Source organism: Haliotis asinina, chromosome 2 (genome assembly GCF_037392515.1).
Source record: "Haliotis asinina isolate JCU_RB_2024 chromosome 2, JCU_Hal_asi_v2, whole genome shotgun sequence".
Classification (NCBI taxonomy): Eukaryota; Metazoa; Mollusca; class Gastropoda; order Lepetellida; family Haliotidae; genus Haliotis; species Haliotis asinina.
In genome coordinates, this window is record NC_090281.1 from 8,743,944 (window position 1) to 8,771,403 (window position 27,460).

The 27,460-nt window shown below is 39.4% G+C and overlaps 1 protein-coding gene across 2 annotated transcripts; it reads right to left on the reverse strand.

The window, feature by feature from the left end:
• Window positions 1-446: 446 nt before the first annotated feature.
• LOC137273212 (E3 ubiquitin-protein ligase LRSAM1-like) lies at window positions 447-26,809 on the reverse strand. Of its 2 annotated transcripts, XM_067805713.1 has the most exons (25): window positions 26,676-26,809; window positions 25,287-25,315; window positions 23,524-23,627; window positions 22,745-22,798; window positions 22,144-22,188; window positions 21,296-21,367; window positions 20,535-20,603; window positions 19,534-19,618; window positions 18,274-18,438; window positions 17,696-17,743; window positions 17,269-17,393; window positions 16,763-16,792; window positions 15,105-15,227; window positions 14,171-14,258; window positions 11,275-11,371; window positions 7,181-7,251; window positions 6,565-6,664; window positions 4,937-5,027; window positions 4,368-4,523; window positions 3,867-3,962; window positions 3,479-3,577; window positions 2,993-3,124; window positions 2,790-2,903; window positions 1,641-1,784; window positions 447-846 (listed from the first exon to the last, which is right to left on the reverse strand). In XM_067805713.1, exons 3-25 carry the CDS (start codon window positions 23,602-23,604, stop codon window positions 718-720), a joined length of 2,214 nt encoding a protein of 737 aa, XP_067661814.1. In that variant the 5' UTR covers window positions 23,605-23,627; window positions 25,287-25,315; window positions 26,676-26,809; the 3' UTR covers window positions 447-717. The 2 variants fall into 2 exon arrangements, with proteins under 2 accessions (XP_067661814.1, XP_067661815.1); XM_067805714.1 differs by lacking the exon at window positions 25,287-25,315 and having other exon boundaries at window positions 631-846; window positions 26,736-26,765.
• Window positions 26,810-27,460: the final 651 nt, after the last annotated feature.

Below are 27,460 nucleotides of genomic sequence, written 5' to 3' on the forward strand. Positions count from 1 at the left end.
ATCAAAATGAATAGCTATTATTTAAACACTTCAATGTATTGCAAAATTTGGTACACCAAGCGGTATCATCCTGCCATTCCATAAGTTGGCGACCTTCAACTGACCTTGACCTTAAGACTGGTATTAACATATTAACCTGGGATTCATTGCAGATAGGATAATAATGGAAAATACAAAAACAGATATTTAACTTAAAATATTAACCTAGGATTCATTGCAGATAGAATAATGGAAAATACAGAAAGAGATATTTAACTTACCTTTCCATTATTATGTTTAATCACAGACAATAAAAGAGCCTCAAAACCTAGTCTGTCAGTGACCTTCAGTATTTCACAGCTTCAATCAAATTTCTCATTGTAAAGACAATATCTCAGATTGTTTTTTTTTAAGAAAGAGAAACAAATAAGGATGGAGTACAATCCATCAAGGCAAAAACAAAAACAAAACAATAATGTCTTTTATTCTAGGTCCACTGTTTAAATAACAAAGACGATCTGGAATTGGTATATCTTCCTCAATCATGTGGCAGGTCAGGTCACTTCAGCAATTACCAAGGTCCTAGGTCTCTACACTCATCACAGCTATTAATAAACAATCAAAAAGGCCACAAGCTACAGTTCGCCATTACAAAATAATATAGCTCCAATACATCTCCACAGGTTCCTGTATATGGAAGAGAAACTGGTTTTGCTGAGCTGCTGAGGGGAAGGTCATTCATGTTGTCTGCTGTGAAATCTTGATTTTCTGCACAATCGGTGCTCGACACAATGGACACAGGGTCAGCGGTCCACAACACATGACACAGCAGCAAATATGTCCGCAGTTGAGGAAGATCACTTGGGACTGCAAGGACAACATGTCAGACGGTTAGCCCTGAACATTGTAACAGTCCACTAATAACATCCAAAAATAATACAAAGGAGCCCGCACAAAACACTCTCACTCACACTGTCACATGGACCCCCCACTCAAACATACTGTAATATAGTTACCCCACTCAGACACAGTATAACATGGTTACCCCACTATCACAAAGTGTCACATGGACATCCCACTTAGACACAGTATAACACGGTTACCCCACTCACACTGTCACATGCACACCCCACTCAAACATACTGTAATATGGTTACCCCACTCAGACACAGTATAACATGGTTAACCCACTCACACTGTCACATGCACACCCCACTCTCACAAAATGTCACATGGACACTCCATTCAGACACAGTATAACACGGTTACCCCACTCACACTGTCACATGGACACCCCACTCAAACATACTGTAATATGGTTACCCCACTCAGACACAGTATAACATGGTTAACCCACTCACACTGTCACATGGACACCCCACTCAAACATACTGTAATATGGTTACCCCACTCAGACACAGTATAACATGGTTAACCCACTCACACTGTCACATGGACACCCAACTCAAACATACTGTAATATGGTTACCCCACTCAGACACAGTATAACATGGTTAACCCACTCACAGTGTCACATGGACACCCAACTCACACAAAGTGTTGCATGGACACTCCACTTACACATACTGTAATATGGTCCCCAGACTCAGACACTACTAGGCTACCGTACCATCACCCCGCAATCAGCATGACGTAATTACCTCTCTCTCCAGGCAAATGGAGCACTCAGAGTTCATCCCCCGTGCGATGATGGACCTCTGTCTCTGAAACATGGCGCCAGCAGCCGGCTCTTCTGGGGCAGACGGTTCGACTCGTGTTGAGGATGAGGGCTCCTCCACAGACGTCTGTAAGCAGTAAGTTGGATGGTTAGTCCATCTTCGTGCATGATTTGGATTGGGTACATGACACCCTCAGTGACGTTGTTCTTCTGTTGTGTGTTTGAGGAAAGGTTCTACGGTTACCTAGCAGTAAACCCAGGGTGGGCAGCAGCCAGCAGTAGTAACTTAGCAAGACATAGTACTGAGTGACAGCATGAGTATCAGCCATACCACCTCTTGGGGTCATCCTCAGTGACAGAGTGAGTTTAGTTTGACACTGGTCTTAGCAATATTCCCGCAATAACATGGCATGGAACTCTAGAAATGGGCTTCACAAATTGTGCTCATGTGGAAATCGAATGTAGATCTTTGACATGACAAGTGAACATCTTAGCCACTAGGCTATCCGACTGCCTTACCAATCCTCAGTGTTGTAAGCTATCCGACTGCCTCACCAATCCTCAGTGTTGTAAGCTTTTATACATCGATAAATGTTCACATTCTGAATAGTTAGGGCTTCCAATTTCACATCTTTCATTCCAAGATAATACATCTGTACAAAATGCAGTCATGTCAGTGAATTTTCAATAGAGTCAATTAGCATGGGTCTTCTAAATTGTCAAGAAAATTTGCCAGAAGAATTCAGACCAGCATAACTGATTCCTGTGCCTTGAACACAAATTTAAAAAAGTGCATGCTTGTGCCATCTTATCACTGTGGATAGTTCACATTGCAGTACTACAGAAAACCTGTATCATCAGGTCATAGGATTTCTTTCTACAAACTGCTTTAGAAAGACTACAACGTCAGAAGAATCCACGATCCTCTATTTAGATTGGGCAGCCAAGACTCATTCATGGTTCACTTGATGCAACCTTGATTGAAAAAGAATAGTACTCAGAAGATGTTAAGAACTATCTGATCCTTTCCCACTATTGCTATAATTAATCTGAAAGAATTTGACAGATGAAAAGAAAGTATGAAACTTGAAAATCTCCAGTTCAGTTCTGTTTACAGATATTCAGGACTTACATTAACCTGCTTGGCTGGTGTCTCCACAGTTGTCCCCCCTAGTTTGTTCTCTGCTCTCATCTCCTCTGTATAGCGCAAGATAGCCTTCCGCAAGCCAACTTCATGAACACCAATCTGAGAATACAGGGGTACATAGCCATGACCACATGAATCTTAATAATAACTAAATTGTTTTCACCAATACACCTTCATCCGTATCTCACCTGTTTCAGATCATCCTCCGTAAGTTGTACAATGGTTTCTATGGTGATCTTGTGTCGTGCAAACAAAGGCAAGTAGTCATCTGCTCCTGACTTCCGCAAAATTTTCACCACCTCCACCTCCAGAGCGTTCTCCTATACACACAGTTACTATGGTTACACACACAACCCAGTTACCATGTTTACATTTAAACAGACATGACTTACCTGATTTAATATTTCAAGCAATTTAAAACAATTATACAAGTTTGCAAAAACATTGTTTTTATCATTATGAAACACTAAACAGTAACAATTAAGGAATTAAAATATACAATCATAGGTTCCTGGCACTTCAAGGGGACACTACTCTGAATTGCAATTTGTAGCAAAAGAGATGGCATTGGTTTCTTTATGACTATAAATTCCTTAATACTGATAAAGCAGTTGCTAGATCTACAGATTTGAAACTGTTAAAGAATTGTGGATGAGCACATGCACAGTACTAACACTATCAATGAGTCTCTGTGGCTTTTTGTCCATGAGACGCTGGTACTGCACCAGCCAGTAATCTGTCTGTCCGGTCTCCCGGCGCTCCTCCATCTCAAGCTGAAACACAAACACACTTCCTGAAACAAACACTTTTGCTGAAACTCTTGCTGACACTTGCTGAAACACATACACACTCGATGAAACACAAACATAAAAAGTCTGTTAACAAATGTTGAGCCTCAACTTAAACATTAGTGACTATTGTAATTGGCTGAAATCTTCTAACAATCTGCATGGTAGTCCCTTTTTGTTCCCTAGAATACAAATACCTACAGACGGCCCAAAATGTGACAGCTGACAGAATTGCAACTCCCCAACAGGAGCCTTGTACAAGTGGACAACATACCAGCCTCTTCCTGATTTCCACCTGCCTCATGTCTCGCTCCTCCAACAGCTGTGCCAACATCGCCGACAATGCAATTCTCTTATCAGCTATCAGGTTCTACAATCAAATATCATCACTCTAGGATAAGCCATCGAATGGAAATCAACAATGACACATGGAGTGAAAGATTGTGACAGGAGTAAATTATCTGTAAACAGAAACCCAAATTCACCATGTTTCTCTGAACATAAACAGGTCCTACAGGATGATTATTGGTTGGCAAGACATTAAGGGGTATTATTTATATATTTACAAGTATCCATCCAACATTCAAACCCACCTCAACTGGGAATATTGGTCAATATTGACCTGAATCTACATACCAGCTTACAGTGGAGTACTGGCCAATATTGACCTGAATCTACATACCAGCTTACTGTGGAGTACTGGCCAATACTAACCTGAATCTACATACCAGCTTACAGTGGAGTACTGGCCAATATTGACGTGCTCACTACGTACCAACTCCATCTCTGCCCGTGCATCCTTGCGTTCTTGCTCCACGAGAGTGAGCTGTATCAACTGCTCCTCGATCAGCTTGATCTGGCTGTTGATTCGGTTGCTCTTGGCATCTTTGGCCACCAGCAGGGCTTCAAATGCTTGCTTCTGTAGTTGCTCCTTAAGGGGGGAAGAACATTTATTTAGTACATATTAGTTTGTGGTATGATGACAAGCAATTCACCACTTCAATGTGCAATTCTACCTAATAAAGCTTGCTTGTCTCTTACAGAAAGCAACAGAATGCTGGGATTCTCACGCCTAACCCAGGTGACCTCTTGAAAACATTGCAGCAAACAGCTGGAAGATTGCTAATGCTGCATAAAGTAAAAATTCTTTATCTTTATTCATTCTTCAAAACAATTAAACAATATAAAGTCTATACTTCACAAGCTTCAAATGTTTTGTAACATTCAAATCAACATTCCACAAATTACTTGTATGTATAGTAATTGGCGGACACTGATTTCCCAACAAATATTTCCTGATTTTGAATTACTGATTCTTTTAAGGAACCAGATAAAAGAGCCCACCTGTTCAGCTACCGTTTCCATGACAACCTTCTGATGGATCTGTCGGTGGTAAAGACAGCTCTCCACCTGATCTCCAGCTATCAGCGTCTCTCTGGTGACAATCAGAAAATAGAGCACTAAATACACTATATAGCCAGTTACGAGTGTGTATTTTCTGTATATTTTGTTATTAATTAAGTAATAATTATTATTGGGTCACAACATTTAGTGTTTTGAATAATAATTATGATGGGTCACATTTCGTTTTAATAGATGGTCAACACTTTTAGGATTCTGGTTTTCCGGAATTTATCTGCTCCTAGTTTTTTCTATGTGTTTACTTCCAGGAGACTTATTCGAGGGCATTCTACACTGTTGACGATTGCCCTATGTGCCCAAACTTTCAGGAAATGACTTAGTATGTATAAAAAGGCTGGTTGCCGTTTTGAGGGCGACACTCATTCATATTAATTGGAGGATATATTACTGCCAACGCTTGAAAACCTGTCAAGGCCTGACCTACATCATCTGCTGTCACATCGATCTCTGTGTTTACATTCTGTATAGCTGTTCTCTCTCACACCAAGACTTTGGTGAGTTTGCTACTATATATATCTTGTGACCCATTGACTTAGATTTTTGTCTCTCTTGAATTGTATTTGTAATCAGCATTGTGAAATTGACTTGTGACTTTGTATACCTTGCTTTCGTTGCATAATAATACATTATTTGAACGTTTATGACTTGTCTTTGTTCTGTTTTGCCGGATCAGAGGGGATTTCTTACTTAGTTTGTCACGGTAAATTCTTAACCGTAACAAACCAAACAGGCATGCAGACAACAAAATTAACAGCATCATGCTTAATTAATGTCATTTTTCATTACATTTGGAAGGTTGCTCTTTAAATGATTGTATCTGCTTCACTGAATGCTTGCATATTCCAAACTGAACTTACTAACAGTGTTGGTGCACTGATATAACATGCCTCATTTTCCATGATGTTCTGACACAGACTCTAAGAAGACCAGTTCATGCCTCATCTCCTCATTGCCTTGTACCATGAAGGATAGCAACAAGTGCCATCTTTCAGTACTCTGAGGATGGGAATCAAACCCCTGAGCTCTTTGATTGCCTTGCAAATGCTCTCTCCACTGCAACATGGCGGTGGTCTTTTATTTCTTTGTCTCTGACTCTTTGACATAAGAAAACTGACTACAAAGTCCTTCAAATGGGGATTAAGTGTCTGTCAGTTGAAACAACTTGCTAGCTCTACTGGTTATCTGTTCTCCTTGGAAAGTACTGAGATGGCTTGCATCTCATCCAGGTTTGGGAACTAACTAAATAACTCAAAAGGAGATTATCTACATTTTCTTGCAGCTCAAGTTGCAACACTGACTGACTCACTCACTAAACCATATATTCTGAAGAACAAAAGAAATCCAATTCAGACTTTTGCCAAGTGTTGAAATAGAGGACATAGATATGAACACTTACTTTTGAGATTTCATTTTCTTTCGAAAATTGCATTTCTTTTGCTGTTCTTTTACATATCAACTGATATTTTTCATTTACACATAGCATGTTCCAGATTCATGTGACTGGGAACTGATTATCACATGACTGAATATGTGCTGTTTTTGTTACTGACTGTTCAAGGTTCTTCTTGTTCTGGGTGTCCTTGTCGATGGTATACTCCTGTCTCAGTCTCTCCATCCCCTCATCATCCTGCAGGATCCAATTCATCGCTCCTGCAACATCCACAATAAAACATAACAGTATTAGAATCTACACAGCTCCTGGGTAGTGATGCAAGTTGGACCAAAGAGGTGTAGTTGAAATACTTCAACAAAGTATAACTGTAGCAACATTTTTACAATGGCCTGAGGAACATCCGTAACATTACAACACATCAGTGTTAGATGTAACTGAGACCTGGATTGGTATGTGTATTGGCAAGAACATTGTACAACTAGTATCATGAAAAAATAATTTTAGTGAATGTGAGCTGTTGTCAGATCTCAGGGTCCGTAGAAATAACATAAATTATGTTTGCTGTTTAACATGGATTCATCTATATGCTATTCAAATCAAGGCAGTCTGTCATGAACCAAAAGTGGATCAGATAAACTCGTGACTAATATTATGAGCAGTCAGCCAATTCACAGAGTCTGACAACTAAGCCATTTAGTCACCTATTGCAGCAAATATGGATTGCTGGGGACATACAGATGACCGTAAGACGTAAACAAACTGTGTTTACTTACGAAGTACTTCCTGCTTCCGTAGTGTCTGAAACTCTTCCCACCTCACCTCAAACAGATCGTCCTTCACACTCCTGCAATAATGGTAACAATGGTATCTTATCCTGACTCATGCTTGACTGTTTCCCTCTCCTGTTCAAAAGTTAGTGGAACATTGGAATACCTTGATGTTCCCGTTCTTCAAAAGAGGACCTATAACCACACTCAACCATTGGTAGTCTCCTTTCCTATATGATTGGCACCAATATTGGTCACATGACCGGCCATATTTGCCACTCTTGAAAAATCGTAGCCCAAACACTAGGAATTGCAGGGAAATCCAAGTGCCATGAAGGGGAGGTTGAGTCAGGAAAAGTATAAAATATCACTTTTGTTCAGATAATTACATATTTTTCCTTATCCTGACTCATGCTTAATTGCTTACGGTATATGACTTTTATGGTGGTGTGTTGCCACTTCTTGGATACATTCTTCCTGCAAACGTCCTGAATATCCCCCAAGGGAACTGTAATGACACTGTAATTCTGTTTCTTCCAAAGTCCATCCGATACCTCGAAGGGAGCCATGCGGTTAAATAATTCTGACCTATGCATGTGGCCATATAACTAATGTCTTGCTAGTTATACATGTATATCAGAACTTAGTGCTAGATGTGTTCATGTACCACAAGTTATCCAAATACATACAGGGCTTATGATCAGACATGTCTGTCTGTCCTGTTGTGCACATGGACTCTCAACTAACCACCTTGATAGTAAAGGTATAAACAAGTCACATGACAAGGGTGAGCTATTTTTAAGTGCCTTTGAGGAATTGTTAACTGTCGTGCCACAGAGAGAAGGCCAAATTGGTGAATGCCTGACGTGTCCTCCATGGCAATATCTCCGAGATGGTGATTTGCCAACACCATGTCTGAATTCCCAAACTAGCCCTACATAATTATTGTAATTGAGTGATTTCCATGTAAAGAGTGTGTAGATGTCAGAGCTCTTAGTTCGTGTGGATTGGAGGCTTGTAGCAGATCAAGTCCTGCTGCTTTATATGCTTGTAAAATTACAGTTCTCATCCAGACTAACACTGTCGTTTGTGAAGGTTCTGTAGATGTCTGTGTAGACAACACAATAAACAGATGCTTAAATTTCCTTGTTTGTGTCCATTGAGATCTCTAACTGGACACAAAGATAAATTCTGCTTATCATGTGGTCCGAGCACTATGGATAACACAGGAATAGGAAACTGTCTGTCAGGTTGACCTTGCAACTGACTTTTAGCGATGAAATCCAAACGTAGTCCCAAGATCACCATATCAGGATTTGTGGAGTTGAACAGAGTTCATACGAAATCTAATGCATGAATTTCTGACATCCAGACATACGGGCTGCAATGGCTAGAACATCTGGGACTGGAGAAACAAACGTTTTTATATGATTTGTTGAACCGAGTTGCGAAAAGATCGGTAAGTGGAGATCCTGTCATCCGAGTGATGAGCTGAAACATTTCTTGGTGCAGCATCCACTCTGTTGGAGATGGTTGGCTCAAATGAGAGAGGGTGTCTGCAAGAATGTCTGCTCCTGGAATATAATATGGTTTTATGTAAATGTTCAACTCATCGACTATAGTCGAATAGTTAAAAAGTCAGTTGAAGCAGGGTTAACAATCTCGTTGATCCTTGTTTGTTTATGTAATATGCCTGCGTGTCATGTTCTTGGCTGAGGTTAGCAGTCCTAGAAGGTATTGCCAGCCTTATAGTTTCAATAGAGTGAGGGAGCAGTGCCTGCGATATTCCAGTTTGAATCTTGATCCTCCAATCATTCGGCAACAGTATACGGTTGACGGTTGTGATGAACCATATTCTTAGAAACAGCAGATCCTGTTTCAGTTCTAATGCCGACATTAGTAGACTGACTATCCTTCCTAGCTGAACTAGTAGTCTGATGGTGAAGTTGAGTTGTTGTCTGAGTTGACGGACTTCTTCTTGCACTTGAATCCCATCATCCAGACAGAAGTCACTGCGAAGCCCTCAACAATGTAGAGTTATTATAGCCATTGCTACCCTCGTAAACAACCAGGTGGCCAACAATATTCCAAATGGTAGGACCTTCCATTGAAAATAATGGCCTCTGACCAGGAATCTTGGGTACTTGCTTGAATGTAGATGTATCAGAATATGCAACTATGCATCCCGAAGGTCTATGCTGGCTATGTAATCGTGTGGATGAGCAAGGTGGCATAGTTGTTGACGGTGAATCATATGAAAATGTTCCGGTGTGAGTAGATAATCCTGATTGAATTTCCTCAAGTTGTAAATGAGTCGGAGCTCTGGAGCTCTTCTTCGGTACCTGGAAAAATGGGGAATAGAACCCTAGAATGAGATGATCCAGCTTTATTTCTTTGACTGCGTTCTTGTCTAGTTGAGACATAATGGCTTCTTCCCATTTCTGAATCTTATTTGCAGCATAGCTGAACATCAGTGGTGTGCTGGTAAGCAGCAGAATGGCCTTTAGATGTATCTTGTATCCTGCCTAAATTATCTGAGATACGAACCTGATCTTCTCTGAACTTGAATTCTTGAATCTAGATATCAATGCTTCATTAAAAGCTCTAGATCTAGCCAGACCATAACAGGTACGATAAGTAGGGATGTCTGGTTGAGCTAACTTCTTGTCATCCACTTTATAACATGCAATCCATTGATAAGCTTATAGTCTTTTAGTCTTTGTCAATCTCCAGAGACTTCAAGAAGGGTTCCATGTGGTGTAAAGGAAACCTTTTCAGGTTAGAGAGTGGTACATGTTGGCTTTGATACCTTTGTTGAAGGCTGTGTTGAGACTGTCCGGTAAAATGGAGATATGATCGATGGGAGGTGCTGTGAGTGTATCACATTCCTCATTAACCATCCTGTAAGTGAAAGCTTTGTTAGATTCCTTCAACAGAGGATCTGAATCCAATCCATTGGCTATCCACAAAGTTACTTCTGCATCAGAGAAAATAACCTCTGCTGCTTCATCCAAGAATTCATCTAAGGATTCATGACGAGTAACCCTACATGATTCCTTGCACAGTGGTGTATAATTGTAACTTATGTTGCATCGCGCAACCTTCAAGCATTAATCTTCAGAACATAATTCCTTGCGTGCATCTTCAAAATGTAAATCCATCCTTTGTTGAAGATGTCTGCATCGAAGGTAAATCATCCGATGATTTATGTTGCACAGATGTTGAAGATGAGGCCCTTGCCTTAGAGGCAGGTTGTGATCTGTTGGTGAGAGGTACCTCTGGAAGAAGTATGGGTGGTTCATCAAATATCTCCACTTTGCCCAGAGTCACAATATCTTGTGTGAAGGAACAAGCCTTTGATGTAGTAGATGATGACGTCTTTTTCTTCAATGCTGAAGATGATTTAGATCGATTACACGGATGATTACCTTGACATAGATCTCTTCTTAGTCAGAACAGCGTCCGTCAGCAAATCAGAGTTATGCACCTGAGTCACGTGCATCAAATTGCTGGATTTACAAACATAAGATGTAGTAATCTGTACAAAGGTCTTTGGCAATCATTAGCCTTACCAAACATGACTGATGGATACCGTCTTACCTTGTGACCAATACTGGCGCCAAAACATAGAGGAAACAGAGGCTACATGTGGGTGAGTGTGATTATACATCCTCTTTCAAAGAAAGGGAACACTAAGGAATTTTAGGTGTTCCACTGACTTTTGAATGGAGGAGGGAGACAAGCAATTAAGCATGAGTCAGGACCTGGAAAAATAAATATTTTCCTTCAGCTTAACATAACAACTGCTGCATTGATTAAAGACATTGCCTTTCACTTCACACACCAACAGCAGACATTCAAGAATCAGGCAGAACTTCATGCTTCATGCTAAATTAATCAAACAGATATCAGCACCCCTGTAACAAACATTCAGCTAATCAAACAAACCTAGATCTGCATTCCTGAAATATTATCAAACAGACCCTCTTTCACTCTCCTCGAAGGATTCCAGATAGTCTCATTTTCCTAAATTGTGAAAAAAGTACAAATGAATGGTTCTGAAAGGCTTTTGTATTGTAAGAGATGTTAAGAAACTGCACCTCTCCTGCTCCAGTTCATCCAGGAGTTCCTCCGTCTTCTTGGCCTTCTCAGTCATGTCCAGTAGGTGAACCAGCAGCTCATCAGCACTCTTCTCCACTACAACACAAGGAAGTGGCACAGAGTCAATATGATTTTACCTCGCTTTTACAAATATACCAGCAATATCATGGTTGATTGTGAATTTCCGGCTGTCTCATCGATAACTGTTATTATGACTAAGGTCAACCAAGTTACGAAGTAAAAAGACTATTAAATGGAAAGGTGAAAACTGTCAGGAACCCAACACAAATACAGTTAGGGAAACAAGACAACAGGAAAACAAGACAACAGTCGGGGAAACGGGACAACCGTCAGGAAAACAGGACAACAGTCAGGGAAACAAGACAACAGTCAGGGAAACAAGACAACAGTCAGGGAAACAAGACAACAGTCAGGGAACCAGGACAACAGGAAAACAAGACAACAGTCAGGGAAACAGGACAACAGGAAAACAAGACAACAGCCAGGGAAACAAGACAACAGTCAGGAAAACAGGACAATAGTCAGGGAAACAAGTTAACAGCCAGGAAAACAGGACAACAGTCAGGGAAATAAGCCAACAGCCAGGAAAACAGGACAACAGTCAGGGAAACAAGCTAACAGCCAGGAAAACAGGACAACAGTAAGGGAAATAAGCCAACAGCCAGGAAAACAGGACAACGGTCAGGGAAACGAAACAGGACAACAGTCAGGGAAACAAGCCAAAAGTCAGGGAAACAACACAAGACAACAGTCAGGGAAACAAGACAACAGCCAGGAAAACAGGACAACAGTCAGGAAAACAAGACAACAGTCAGGAAAACCGGACAACAATCAGGAAAATGGGACAAGACAACAGTCAGGGAAACAAGACAACAGTCAGGGAAACAAGACAAGACAACAGTCAGGGAAACAGGACAACAGTCAGGAGGGAAACAAGACAGCAGCCAGGAAAACAGGACAACAATCAGAACAACAGGGCAACAGTCAGGGAAACAAGACAACAGTCAGGGAAACAAGACAAGACAACAGCCAGGAAAACAGGACAACAGTCAGGAGGGAAACAAGACAGCAGCCAGGAAAACAGGACAACAATCAGAACAACAGGGCAACAGTCAGGGAAACAAGACAACAGTCAGGAAAACAGGACAGCAGTCAGGGAAACAAGACAACAACCAGGAAAACAGGACAAGACAACAGTCTGGGAAACAAGACAACAGTCAGGAAAACAGGACAACAGTCAGGGAAACAGGACAAGACTACAGTCAGGGAAACAAGACAACAGTCAGGAAAACAGGGCGACAGTCAGGGAAATAGGACAAGATAACAGTCAGGGAAACAAGACAACAGCCAGGAAAACAGGACAACAGTCAGGGAAACAGGACGACAGTCAGGGAAACAAGACAACAGTCAGGGAAACGGGACACGACAATAGTCAGTGAAACAAGAAAACAGTCAGGAAAACAAGACAACATAGTCAGGGAAACAAGACAACACTGTCAAGGGAAACAGGACAACATAGTCAGGGAAACAGGACAACAATGTCAAGGGAAACTTGACAATATAGTCAGGGAAACAGGGCAACATGGTCAGGGAAACAGAACAACATAGTCAGGGAAACAGGACAACAGTCAAGGGAAACAGGACAACACAGTCAGGGAAACAGGACAACATAGTCAGGGAAACAGGACAACAATGTCAAGGAAACAGGACATCATAGTCAGGGAAACAGGACAACAATGTCAAGGAAACAGGACAACAATGTCAAGGGAAACAGGACAACGTAGTCAGGGAAAGAGGACAACAATGTCAAGGGAAACAGGACAACAATGTCAAGGAAACAGGACAACAATGTCAAGGAAACAGGACAACATAGTCAGGGAAACAGGACATCATAGTCAGGGAAACAGGACAACACAGTCAGGGAAACAGGACAACAATGTCAAGGGAAACAGGACAACATAGTCAGGGAAACAGGACATCATAGTCAGGGAAACAGGACAACACAGTCAGGGAAACAGGACAACAATGTCAAGGGAAACAGGACAACACAGTCAGGGAAACAGGACAACAATGTCAAGGGAAACAGGACAACATAGTCATGGAAACAGGACAACATAGTCAGGGAAACAGGACAACATAGTCAGGGAAACAGGACAACATAGTCACGGAATCAGGACAACAGTCAAGCGAAACAGGACAACACAGTCAGGGAAACAGGACATCATAGTCAGGGAAACAGGACAACAATGTCAAGGGAAACAGGACAACACAGTCAGGGAAACAGGACAACAATGTCAAGGGAAACAGGACAACACAGTCAGGGAAACAGGACAACAATGTCAAGGGAAACAGGACAACATAGTCATGGAAACAGGACAACATAGTCATGGAAACAGGACAACAATGTCAAGGAAACAGGACAACATAGTCAGGGAAACAGGACATCATAGTCAGGGAAACAGGACAACAATGTCAAGGAAACAGGACAACATAGTCAGGGAAACAGGACATCATAGTCAGGGAAACAGGACAACAATGTCAAGGGAAACAGGACAACACAGTCAGGGAAACAGGACAACAATGTCAAGGGAAACAGGACAACACAGTCAGGGAAACAGGACAACAATGTCAAGGGAAACAGGACAACATAGTCATGGAAACAGGACAACATAGTCATGGAAACAGGACAACATAGTCAGGGAAACAGGACAACATAGTCACGGAATCAGGACAACAGTCAAGCGAAACAGGACAACACAGTCAGGGAAACTGGACAACAGTCAAGGGAAACCAGACAACAGTACAGGACACAATCAGGGAAACAGAGAAACGCTGTCATGGATATTGGAAATACACAAATACACAGCACTGTACCTTCCTTCAGTTCCCCAAACATCATTTCTCTTTCCATCACCTTCTTCTCACTGAGTTGAGTCAAGCCATCTAAGATTCGCTCTTGGTCCTGTCACACACAAGACATTGAAAGTAGCACAAGTGATACTGAACAAGGACAATGTGCATCACCAAGATCACCACAGTTCCATCACTGAATTCTCAGGACCAATCAGGACCAAGTCATTTTCTGTATCACCACGGTCTCATCACTAACTTACTGAACAGCTGATCACATTCACAACTTCAACCTTAACTGAGTGAGTGAGTGAGTGAGTGAGTGAGTGAGTGAGTGAGTGAGTGAGTGAGTGAGTGAGCGAGTGAGTGGCATGAACAATATTCCAGCTACATAACAAACACCGGCAACGTGTATACCAGTGGTCAATGTTATGAACAATGATTTCCAGCTACAAATGCAGAGATTAGAATATCTGGGTTCTACATATGAATACAGTGCAGGTGACCCTGTGGTCTGGACAACTTCAGCACATACTGTAATGGCATGCATCGTGAGTGAGTGAGTCAGTCAGGAGTTCTAGTCAGCCATATGGTAACTAAAACATGATCACTGAAGTCATCAGATACATAAATCCACAGAGTCCCATGGGTGAGGTGAGGTGACATGGCATTCAATATCGTATATTAGAATATTTTGCTTATAGGACGACGTGCAGAATACTATAGCACATTTTCAGCCCTGCAGTTCCACCTGACTATTATTTTTCTAGGTTTGTGAGCATAAACTCATGAGTTTGGAGCTGCAAACGTCTTAGACTTGTATCACGTGAAACTTGGCTCCCACATGAGTCATGATAGAACTGACATTGTTCAAAGAGACATAAAGCCTCACTAACTCTGTCCATGTTACAAGACATTAAACATTCTGACAGGCAAGCAGTCACCACACTACACTGACCTTGGCAATGGCATCTACAAGGTTCTGTTTCTGTGACATGACCTTGGCGGCCATTATGGCTTGAACTTCCTGTTCCTCTCGCAGCATCTTCTCCAGGTACGTCCTGTCTTCTCGCTTCTTGTCCTGCACAGTCACAGATATGTCTGAATTACATCCACCCTTGATTATAGAGTATCATATCTCAGCTGTTTCAGGATAAACTGAGGGGGACTATTGAAGGGGAGACAACTATTTCAATAGTTTTCTTGAAATCCAGATAAAGTTTAAGAGGTGACGGGGCATATAACTGTTAATATAAAAGTGAACCAATCTGGTACTTCCTGTATTTTGCACTGTGCATTTATCAATGGAGGTCAATTACTACAACTACCGATAGTCAGATTATCATATATATTATCATACATATTATCAATACATCAATAGTTTTTCATATCTACATTGACTAATTGCTCTTGGAGACTCAACAATTGCAATCCATTGTTAAAGCCTTTGGATATAGCCTCCAGACATCACAATCACATTTCGTTGTTTTTTTTGCATCATTCTAATAAAATCAATCTAACCAAATTGAAGAACTGAGTGGCAGCATTATCCATACTTTCAGTGCCAGTTTAAATATACTTGTTGACTTCCCTTCCTCATAACAGTTGTCCAGTTCATTTACCATATATTTTTTAAGGGTGCAATCTATTGACTTAAGTGGTACAAATTCTGTGCAATGTTAGTGATAAAATTGATGGATGAAATAATACCATTTCCCATATGAAGTAGTGATTACGAATGTGCCCAAAGTATATATTCTCACAGACAATACACAGATTATAGATATTAATAGCCTGGGGAATACATATGTTTACTTCCTGTATTTGTAGTATGCTATATTTGTAGCATGCTATATTTGTAGCATTAAGAGCTTGAAGAATACATTTGTTAACTTCCTGTATGTGTAGCATGCTATATTTGTAGCATGCTATACTTGTAACATGCTATATTTGTAACATGCTATATTTGTAGCATGCTATATTTGTAGCATGCTATATTTGTAACATGCTATATTCGTAGCATGCTATATTTGTAACATGCTATATTTGTAACATGCTATATTCGTAGCATGCTATATTTGTAGCATGCTATATTTGTAACATGCTATATTTGTAACATGCTATATTTGTAGCATGCTATATTTGTAACATGCTATATTCGTAGCATGCTATACTTGTAACATGCTATATTTGTAACATGCTATATTCGTAGCATGCTATATTTGTAACATGCTATATTTGTAACATGCTATATTTGTAACATGCTATATTCGTAGCATGCTATATTTGTAGCATGCTATATTTGTAACATGCTATATTTGTAACATGCTATATTTGTAGGCTGTTCCTTGGTAAAGCAAAGAGACAAAGACTCAGTAGTAACACAAATACTAAAGCACAAACTGTTGGTTAGTCTAGGGGTCAGCTGCATGCTTTTTGGGGACTGCTGTCCTAGGTGTGGGGTTTGGGCAAGTTGTGCAGGAGAAAGGGGGAAATTCGGTTGCAGTCTGTCTCCAAATTATAGTTTAAGTTTTAATTTTACCTCAAGAATCTCATTCCATTCAATGTTATCCTGCTGTGATTCAGAATGTGTGTTGACAGCAGGCAAATACTTACCACCACATCTTGATACTGTTCCAATGATTTCTGAAATATGGGTAAAAATGGCATCACAAAATGAGCTTCGTTTGTAAAGTATTTCACACAACAGTCAGACATATTCCAGCTGAATGACAATTGTGTGTAACTGTAAACAACCAGCTACTAATATTATCTCTTTCTACCAAAGAGAAATCCTGATATTCGACCCTAATAAGAAATAAGCAAATAAGAAACCCCTAAAATTCCTAACTTGAAGTAAGACTTTCCCGATACATGATAATCACAGTATAACAGCTGAACTAATATCACGGCTCTGTGGAGGTAAATTTTTTCCACTCGCAACAGGACTAAAAAAGAAGCTGTATTGCATTTGGCACAATCTGGAAATACCTTTGAACATAAGAAAATGAGGGTTTAAACAATTCCCAATTTTGCAGAAATATTCATTTGGTTATTTTTCCTGATTTGCCTGGCAAAGGCACTTAGTCTCTAAGCCAAGATAAATCTATGAAGTAGGGTACCATCATCTTGGCCTCCTCCTGATAGGCCTTGAGTGAGTTGCTGCTCCAGGACGAGGCAACTGGTTTTGGGGGCTCAAGGATGTTCAGCAGGAAGTTGGAGGGGGGCTGGTAATCAAGTCCATTCTCTGGAAGTCACACAACAGTAATAGTCAAAACAAGCTACATATCAACGAGCATGACATTAGGTCAATAAATGAGTGGTCTGAAGTGTTTGGATTATCTCCCTTGTCACAACAACAATCATGATCGTTCCCAGCATGACATCTTTGATGCCACAACGAAAGTATAATGCACACAATAAACAGGGTCATCTGACAGTCTGATTGATTTTAATTGACACCTCAACCAGCCGTGGACACTGGGGATGAATTTAACCTTCCCGACAGACAAAGCACTGAAAAAGAAAAACTGGAAGAGAACAACATACCGCTGCATAGAAACTTCATGGTGTCCTCTGTCCCCTTCTTACAGATCTCTGCGAAAAACAATAAAATCAGTCACTTCATACTCATGGTGTCTTTTCAGTCAGTCATGTATCATACTGGTAAACCAAACAATTACAAAACACACACACAATGAATGATGGTTAAACATCCTTTACAAACAGCTTCACATTTAGTAACAGTGTATAAAAATATAGCAAAAGTGTAACATACATGACTGACAAAAACTGCAAAATCAATGAAATATGTCATAAATAATCTTGTTGTTATTATCAAACTGGGCCTGGATTTTCAAAGCTCTATCAGCACTAAGATAGTCATAAATTAATGTTAATGTATGGCACCTACGACTATCTTAACGCTAAGAGAACTTTGAAAATCTAGGCCCTGGTTATCAGTGATGTTACTATGGTTATGACAACTTCATACATTCTGCAAACACAATTATTTCCTTATGATTAAAACCAGATGCAAAAATATTTGCCTGAAATATTCAATTTAGAATATTATAAAATATCCAGCGAAAGAATATGAAATGATCTATCCTCGTAAAAATCCTCACCTTTATCTGGGTATTTCATACGGGATGCATCGAGTACAAGTGTCTCTAGGGTGCGGATGTAACACAGCCTCTTAGGAAGGGAGGTAACTTCATTATCCGAGATGTCCAGCAGCCGTAAACAAGGCAGTTCACATATTGTGTCAGGCAAATGGCTGATTTTGTTCTCTGCAAGAAATATTTTGATAGATCAATAATAATTATGTTCTTGTGACTTGATATTAAGATACTGAGATATTAAGATACTAAGATACAAACGTGACAGAATCTCATCTCCCAGGAACATAATTTAAGCATGTCATTAGCAACATAAATGTATACTGAACAATAAAAACAGAAATTTCACTTTTGGAGAAATTAATTATATTGAGAAGTGGTAGCACAAGCTATACACATAACCCAATTCCAACACATGTGAAGTTTGTTCAGCATACCATAAGAGACCTTTCATAATATAGTGCTAGAGGAGGGTGATGATGATTTTTATGGAGAAGCATGTATACTACCCATCAAAGGTTCAAAATCACAAGTGTAAATGTAGCCACTTACTTCCGTCAACTGTTCTAAGTGGTTAAAGGCACGGTTTACACATGAATTGATGTATGGTAGAATCAATTCGTAGCATGGAAATGATGGAACTGGTGGTGAAGTCCTAACGAAAGCTTTCCACCCAGATGCAGATATTATGTGCGCAATATTTGCAAATGCTTTTCAGCAATTTGATGCAAATTCCTTGTGCAATTCATCTGCACAAAGTTTGCAGTTTATTTCCTCAAGTTAGCGGTGCAATTAATCTTTGCTGTAACCATTTATTTATTAAGTGAGTCTAAACTTTTGACGGGTAGTATACAATGAGTGACCCACCCTAAAATTTATGTACAAAGTAGGCGATCTCCCTGCATGTCACAAACAAAATCAAATGCCTCCATTCCCACCCCTTACTTTCTAAGCATTATTTTTTAATATTATATGTATAAAATTGATGACCCCAAGTACATGTGTACAAAACTGATCAACCAACCTACCTCCCCAGGACAAAATGGGTAACCCCTCTTAAAATCACCATCACCCCATATTCCTCTCCCCACCCTATCCCATTGCCCACCCCTCATAAATTAAGAATAGTGTCTCAGCTAAAACAAGTAATTTTGAAACCTAGAAAAGTAACTAGAAATTACTGAACTATGAACTCATACTTAATGTAAAGACTTGAATTGAATACAATAATTAATATACATGTAATTATGATTAAAATACTCATACTTTTAACGTTCAGAGTCTGAAGTGAACGGAGGTCGCCTATTGTATCTGGGATCTTCTTCAACTTGTTGCCCTCCAAATTCAATACCTGTGAAATGATAACAACATATACAGAGGATGAACATGACAGAAAGATGGTGTAACCAATCAATGGTTGTAACATGATAAAGGCAGGTCTAAAGTGGGTTGCAGCAAGGGTCTGAACTCGTAATCGAACTTTTTTGCATTATGTCACAATGTAACCGACGTCACAATGGATGTCAGTTTGTTAACGCCTCATACAGTCTCCCACAGTAAACTGCTTCGTCGCATCCCGTTTCTTGGTTTGCAGTTGCATCACACAGCTAACATCACTGGTGGAAACATTACATTTATGTTTTCAGAAGGATAAAATGTCTCATAGTTCGACTCAAAATTTTACAGAGACACAGTCATGTTTGCAATGTTTACATTCCCACAATGCAATCGTGGAATGTCGCATGACTAGTCAGCTTCAGCTGAATGTACTGATCTAAACTTTTGTTGGTAGTAGAAATGAGACAGTAATATTACGTGTATGGTTTAAGTGAATCACAGATGTAATTAAATTGATCTAGAGAAGATATTTAACCCCAACATAAACTGTCACCAAACTGTCCATCGTTTGTTTCTCTAGTAACATTTGCCTTAACGTAGGGGGCTGACACGTCACAAGAACAGAGCGTCAGTTAGCCCTGTGCGGGGATTCCTAATTTAGGTCACAGACACCGTCGTTTGTTTTCTGCCATAGATTAATCGAAATTAGGCATGGAAATTATTAAATACGGCTTTGTAGAAAAGAAATATAGTTCGTTCTATCACCATGTATTGCGTAATACAGCACACTTTTGCCCTGAACTATTATATAGACGCAAGCCTCCTCATGCTTTAACTATAATAGTTCAGGGCGAAAGTGAGCTTTATTATACTATACATGGTGGTAGAACGAACTCTATTTCTTAAATACATGTAGCAAGCTGACATACCTGTAAGTTTACAAGTGTTCCTATGTCATCAGGTATAACCTTAATCTCATTGTTGTGAACGTCCAACACCTGAAACATACAGTATTAACAAGAGTTTTATTTAATGCCATTGTGTCAAAACTGAATCATGTCTCTGTCAGATGACCAAGTATCCATAGCAAACTGCAATTCATCAAAAATGACAGATACTCCCAGCTCATAGCTATCAGTTTGCTTTATTACCAACGATCATTTTGACTCCGTTTTGAATGTGGTTGCAAAGTCAAATTCACAATAGACAACAGAGGGGTGCAAATTTTGCAAAAAGGCATCTTCACCCTGTGTTTCTATATGACCGGTGTTTGAGGGTAAAAAGCCATAAAATGTCACACCAGATTTCTTTAATCAAGGCCACAGAGTAACTAATCACTCTCCTTGGTTGTAAGTCATTGCTACCTGCACAAAAGGCAAAATGTAACTTTTAAAGTAAAACTGATATTTTATACACGTCCCGACTCATGCTTGTTATGTTTATCTCCTTCATCTATGCGAATGATAGTGGAACACGTGAATCCCTTGTCGTTCCCTTGAAGATGGGCATTGAGGGCTTCACCATCATTCGCATTGAAGAAGGAGATCAGCATAATGAGCACGAGTCAGGATAAGGAAAAACAATCAAACTTTCGATTGGATCTTTCCAAACAAAACTCAGTTCTTCAGTAGTCATTTTATGAAACAGTCAGAAGGTCAATATTGACAGACAAACTATATGGTGTATATACCCTGAGTGTGATCAGATCCGAGAATTTTCCCCCTGAGATGGAACCCAGCCAGTTGTCATGCAGCAGCAGAGCCTGTGAAGAACAGGGAAACCATTCATCTTACCAGGGCCAGTAACTGAGACGAGTCTGAACTGTCTGCACCACATGTCAGCATTCTGGCAGCATTGTGGAATAACGGTGAAATAAAACTAGAAGTGATGCAGGTGTTGTTGTTGTTTTTCACTGTTGTGAAATCCAAGCATATAGGACAATATGAGCAAAGGATCACAACGGTGATGAAGTTTGTCTACCCCTGAATGGCATATCCTGACATGGCAAAGGGAGGTTACTTATGTCTTCAGACACAGGGCCACCTGAGACACCTTGTTGTGAATTGAGACATCATAAAACAGTTTATTATTTAAGTGTTGAATACTGTACACATAGTAGAGTGAATTCAGTCCTTATTATAACATATATAAAGTCTTCACACTTAAAATACTTAAGGAAACAAGGCAGTGCAAAGTTAAAGTCCTATTCCTATAAGTGATATTCTTGCAAGCTGGTGAATCAGTTCATCTTCCAGCAGTATGTTTAAACTAAAGCTATGAATGAGTGAGTTAGTTTAGTGTTACACCGCACTCAGCAATATTCCAGCTAAATAGCCATGGTCTGTAAATAATCATGTCTGGACCAGACAATCCAGTGACCAACAACTGCTTCGATCTATGCAATTGGGACATGAGGATAGCTATGAATGAACAATAGGCAGATAAAAGTTAACAGTAGAGACTGGCGTGCTGTGTGATCTGTAACCCGTCCATGATGGTCTCATTGATGTTTACAACAAACACTGGTCTGTGACTTACTTCTTTCTGCAGAATCTTGCATCTTGCAAACACTCCTGAAGGAATCTACAATGGAACAACACAAGATTTAACTCTAAATAAAAATGACCTGCCATGATGTTCCATCATAGAGGTAATATACTACTACAACCAGCAACTTGAACTGTAATTAACACTATCTAATCCAGCATGGGTATGAGCACTCCAATCAATCAGTCCAACCCATAATAAAATACACTGACTAATCCTCTTGGCACACTAGATAATGAGGAAGTAGTGATTGCACTGTGAATCAAATGCTTGTAGGATTACTGCTTTATACACACTGGGGGATTGTAGTAACTGTTTTAAAGTGAGCGATGTGTCAGATATAAAGATAGAGGTTGATGAGTGTAAATGGCAGCCATGTCGGAAAATGATTGTCACTGTCTGGCACCCTGTCTTAACTGGCATTTTATTTCTGGGGTGCCACTGTATATTGTTATTCCTCAAAAAATTGTACGTAGTAATATTTAACAGCAACAGTGCATGTGTGCCATGCAGGAAAATGGAACAAAGTGTTGGGCGTGGTATAAAACATAATTGTAAGTAAGGGTAGGAGGAGGAGGAGGACAAAACTTACCTGACTTATCTCACATGCTGACAGATCAAACGTTGGCTCTGGATTATCCTGGGCCTAAAAGTAAACGTATGTCCTCAAACAACAGCACACTAAGCACAGTGAATCACTCTTAAAAACACTGATGTCATGCCATGGCACATATTCTGAAGTCTAAGCCAGTGGAAAAAGGGATTCCAAAGATAGATTTAAAAAATATCACAAACTTCTAGTTGTTAAATGTCGCTGACCAGTTGGGATACCATGATACAAAACGATACGATATTTAGTTTTGAATGTGTCAGTTCAAATATGTTGATGTGTCATTTAGATTCTGCAATTGTTTTTTGACGTTATTAGAGTTATAAATGATTATTTTTCATACACAAAGATGGGAAATTAAAATGTTTTGATCTCTGAGAATAAAAATGTTGATCATATCATGGACAATTACAAAATATGAAATATTAATGTTCAAAATGTAACTAAATTTATGCAATAATGCCACAAAAACAGGTATCATAATATGTCTCAAATCGTGACATGGGTATCTAGATATGTATCGATTCATAAAACTGATATATCATGACATCCCTAGTGACCCTGGTCATATGAGACACACTATCTATAAAATAAGATTAATACATGCTGTGACTAGACTTGAATTCCTACAGGTATAATCCCCAAAACATTATACATGAACATTTTCTATGTGTGATTTGCTATGATGAGTTGGATTGAATTTCTAGATCACCTAAAAATGATAAGTACAGCTTCTACAGCCATCAGGCTACTAGTCTCACCAAATACTCCTGTCTCTCCTGTCGCTTCTTCCCTTTTTCACTTTGCTTCCTGAAGAGTGGCATTTTCACCTCAATCGACATGGATACTTCAGTCCATCATTCACCTGAAGTCACAAGTCATTGTTCTCACCTTCGACACTATGACAAATATCATGGATTTAGCAGCTCTGTCTATCGAGGATACATAGTTATAAGCATTACCCTATGAATCTGAGTCTGAAATACTGTTAAGTCAATTAATTACAAGGGAAAATATCATAGCTGAATGAAATTCTGAGTATATTTTAACTTAAACCATTGAAATTATGAAAGAAACTTTATATTTTTTCCCAATGTACCTGTTTTCAGGAACATATAACAATATCTTTTGTTCGTAAAACATAGTGCGGTGTTACCATGCATTCCTAGGTAAAATGCATGACAGTTTTCCACTATAGCTTTAAAGGGGCACTGATACCGAGTCCATAAGCATGATAAATGTTCCCAGGCTGCATGCAATACAGTGATTATGTCTCCCTTGCTGTAACCCGTGTTTGGTGGTATAAGCCTACACATGTCATGTGTCATCATTCACTTGATGGTCAGTAAATGAATTTATGACAGGTATGATTAGTGGTAACACCACTCAGATTACTCAACAAAGGTTCCTTTCTACCATTATAAGGTCTGATGTGCCAAACGAAATACATGTTATGTGATATGTGCATGTAAGTGATGCAAGGTTTATCAGCTGAGTTACAAAAACAAACATCAATCAAAGGATTTACCAATAACACACTGACTGATTAATTACTTCTATCTTTGTCAAAAGGCAGTGTTTATGTGTGTAGATTTACAAATCTATACTGACTACACCATGTCGTGAAGTGCAAATGTAAAAACAACATCCTTCCTTCAAAGAATAAACTACCAGTACATGACTGATTGTTCATTATTGGCTGGAATGGTAGACATAATTAGTTTCCAGGTGTGCAAGGTCATTGGTTTCTTAGGTGACCAATGAGATTATAGACTATATACACAATAGTGAGAAACCTGAAACGATGTATCACTTTTTGCATATTAGAGTGTTGACAGACGCATGGCATACAGCAGCATTAATATTACCAGCTGCATATGAAAGGCATATTGTTCTTTTATGATGGGTACATTCCTGAAAAAGGTAACAGTCTGACATTGTTGCTATAACTTCAGAATTCATATGTTGTAGCATTCAGCTGAATCTGTATTACAGACAACATACACTAGGTCGCACATAGGGTGTGTGAAATGATTCACATGGGCAGTCTATACAATGTTTAGATGGTACAATCATGTTATAAATGAAAAATAAGTATAAGCAGAATGTGTGCTGTTTTATGAACTTTCAAAATGCACACAGATGTGATGACAAACTTGAAAAAAATATAAATTTTGACTTCATTAATTTTCCTAACAGTTTGTGACCACTGGCGGATGATTTAATTCCAAATTGTTTCATTTGTTTTCATAATAATGAAATAATGTGGCACAGCAGAGGTCTAAAACCAGTCATGCATTCTGAGACATCATATGGGTAACAAAAAGAGCAACCAGTCCACAGATATTGCTCTGCATCAGTGCCCCTTTAACTTTACATAAAATGACTTGCATAAAAAGGAGACAATTTCTGTTAAGCCACTTCTGAAGAGCCAACAGGAATGTCCAGACAAGTACATGATTATGTGATGGCTTTTTGCATATTACAGTGACCAATCACAGACCAATAACACAGTTCCACTTACCTGTATGACATTGTTGTCATGAGTACTCACTGTTCATGCAAAAACAAAGAAAATTATTATACAACAACCACAACAGATTCTACACTATATAAATAACTAAACTAAATAACTAAAAATGACTACAGTATTACATAACTGATACACCAAGCAGTAGAGTGCTGCACTGTTTCTTTTCATTCATGTTCCTATGACTGAAACTACCACAGACATGTAGGAAGAATAAGTAGACTAAATGGACCAGATATAGACCTATTAATGTTTTGTGCTTGTGCTTTTGTGGATTAGCCAATAACACAATGATTGATTAATTACTTTTATCGTTCACAACAGATGTGTCAAAAGGTAGAGTTTATGTATGCAGATATACTAACGAACACTAAATACACCCACAGTCTGTTGTAAAGTGCCTGTGTAAAAACAACTGCTCACTGCTGTCTAACTAAATAACATTTTAAGAGAATGCAAATATGGAAAACCTGATTTTGCCCTTTTTCAGTCTTAGCATTTTGTACCACTGGCAGATGAAGTTAAACTTCAAATTGTGTTCATTTCTTATCAGTCATCTTTGTTTATCAATGTAGAAATATACGAGTTATACTTATTGTAATAGCATTTGTGGGTGGCTCCACAGAGATTGCAAACCTCTCAAGAATTCTTTGATAGTTACGGGGGAAAAAGCAGTCCCCTGGAATTGTCCTGGCTCAGTATCCCTTCAGCAGTCACCTTGCAATTTTTTCTAACAGGTACATTATATCTGACAGTAAAAAGTAGATGGGCTAGCGTTTTACGGTTGGTGAAATAATCATGCTAATGACCAATTTAGCATGAGTAACAAAACCCACACTTTTTAGTGATATGTTTCTTTTGTCAGCGAATATGTCTGCTTGTGGATATGTCACATTTTTAGTAGCTGTATACAACACTTTATTCCATATTCAGGTGCACCTTTAGCATACAACACCACGACTTCTATGGACGTTAGGGCTAGGTGTACCTAACCTAACCCACCTTAATCCTAACCCTAACCTAACCCTAATCACCTACAATTATGCAAAAGAGCATCTATTTAAATTTTGCGGTTCTGTATTCTAAAGGTAGGCCCAAACTGAACAAGGAGTGAAGGAGTTTTTGAAAAACGTGTGGGTGTTTTCAACTATAACACACTGTAGTGACAGAGTATTTGGAAGATCGTATTTCTGCTTTAAATATATTTCTGAAAACATTTTTAACAATGACGTAGGTTCACTTATTCTCTTATGGTCTACTGTTAAAAATAAAACCATCGAAGTGAGTCGTTGCTTGCCAATATAATAAATCTGACATGTTTAATGATTCAAACAAATCGCAACAAGGATCCATACATAATCAAAACAAAGTAGGTTTACTCACATTTAAGGAGTCATGAACAACAATACGCACTAAATACACCCAGAAAAATACAAAACACACCGTAATGCGTTATAAACAGATGTCGCAGATTACGACATTTACAAATATTGTTACCGGAAGTAGCGCACTAAGATAGTAAGGGAGGTAATCCAAAAGCAAGCCATTTAAATCAGAGTTACCTACCCTTTACATACATAGTTAACGAGCGGGATGTTACATCCTTAGCCCTTGGGCACCCCTCTTCTAGATCCTTAACCCTTGGCCTTTGGGTACCCCCCCCCCAGTATAGTACAGTACAGTATATAGAGTTACGATAGGTTACGATAGGCTTTCACAAACTTAGCGCTACTCTGTTGTAAGTCTGTTCAAGTATGGGAGTTACGATCCCCTTAGATCGCCCACGACCGCTTTGTGAACTTGGGCCCAGGTTGACAGGTATCATCGAATTCCAGGTTCGTATAGATCGATGGTCACGTTCTCAGTCACTGGATTGTCTGGTACTGTATTTGCAGGCCGATGCCTGTACTGGAAGAGGATGAGGCGTCATACAACTATCAAATCATCCATGGATTCGGTTGGAAGATCAGCAAATGTCACAGATATAATTCCAGCTAGGAACCATTACCTGTGCTCCCCATGGTCGGAATTTGTGCCAGGATTAATTATTGTTGTCATATTTTGCCGGTTTAGGACAATGTATAAACTGAGAAACATCTTCTGCACAGTGATGTTAGTAATAACGAGGCAAACGTTCATATATTTGACGTGCCTTTATGTTCGCATTC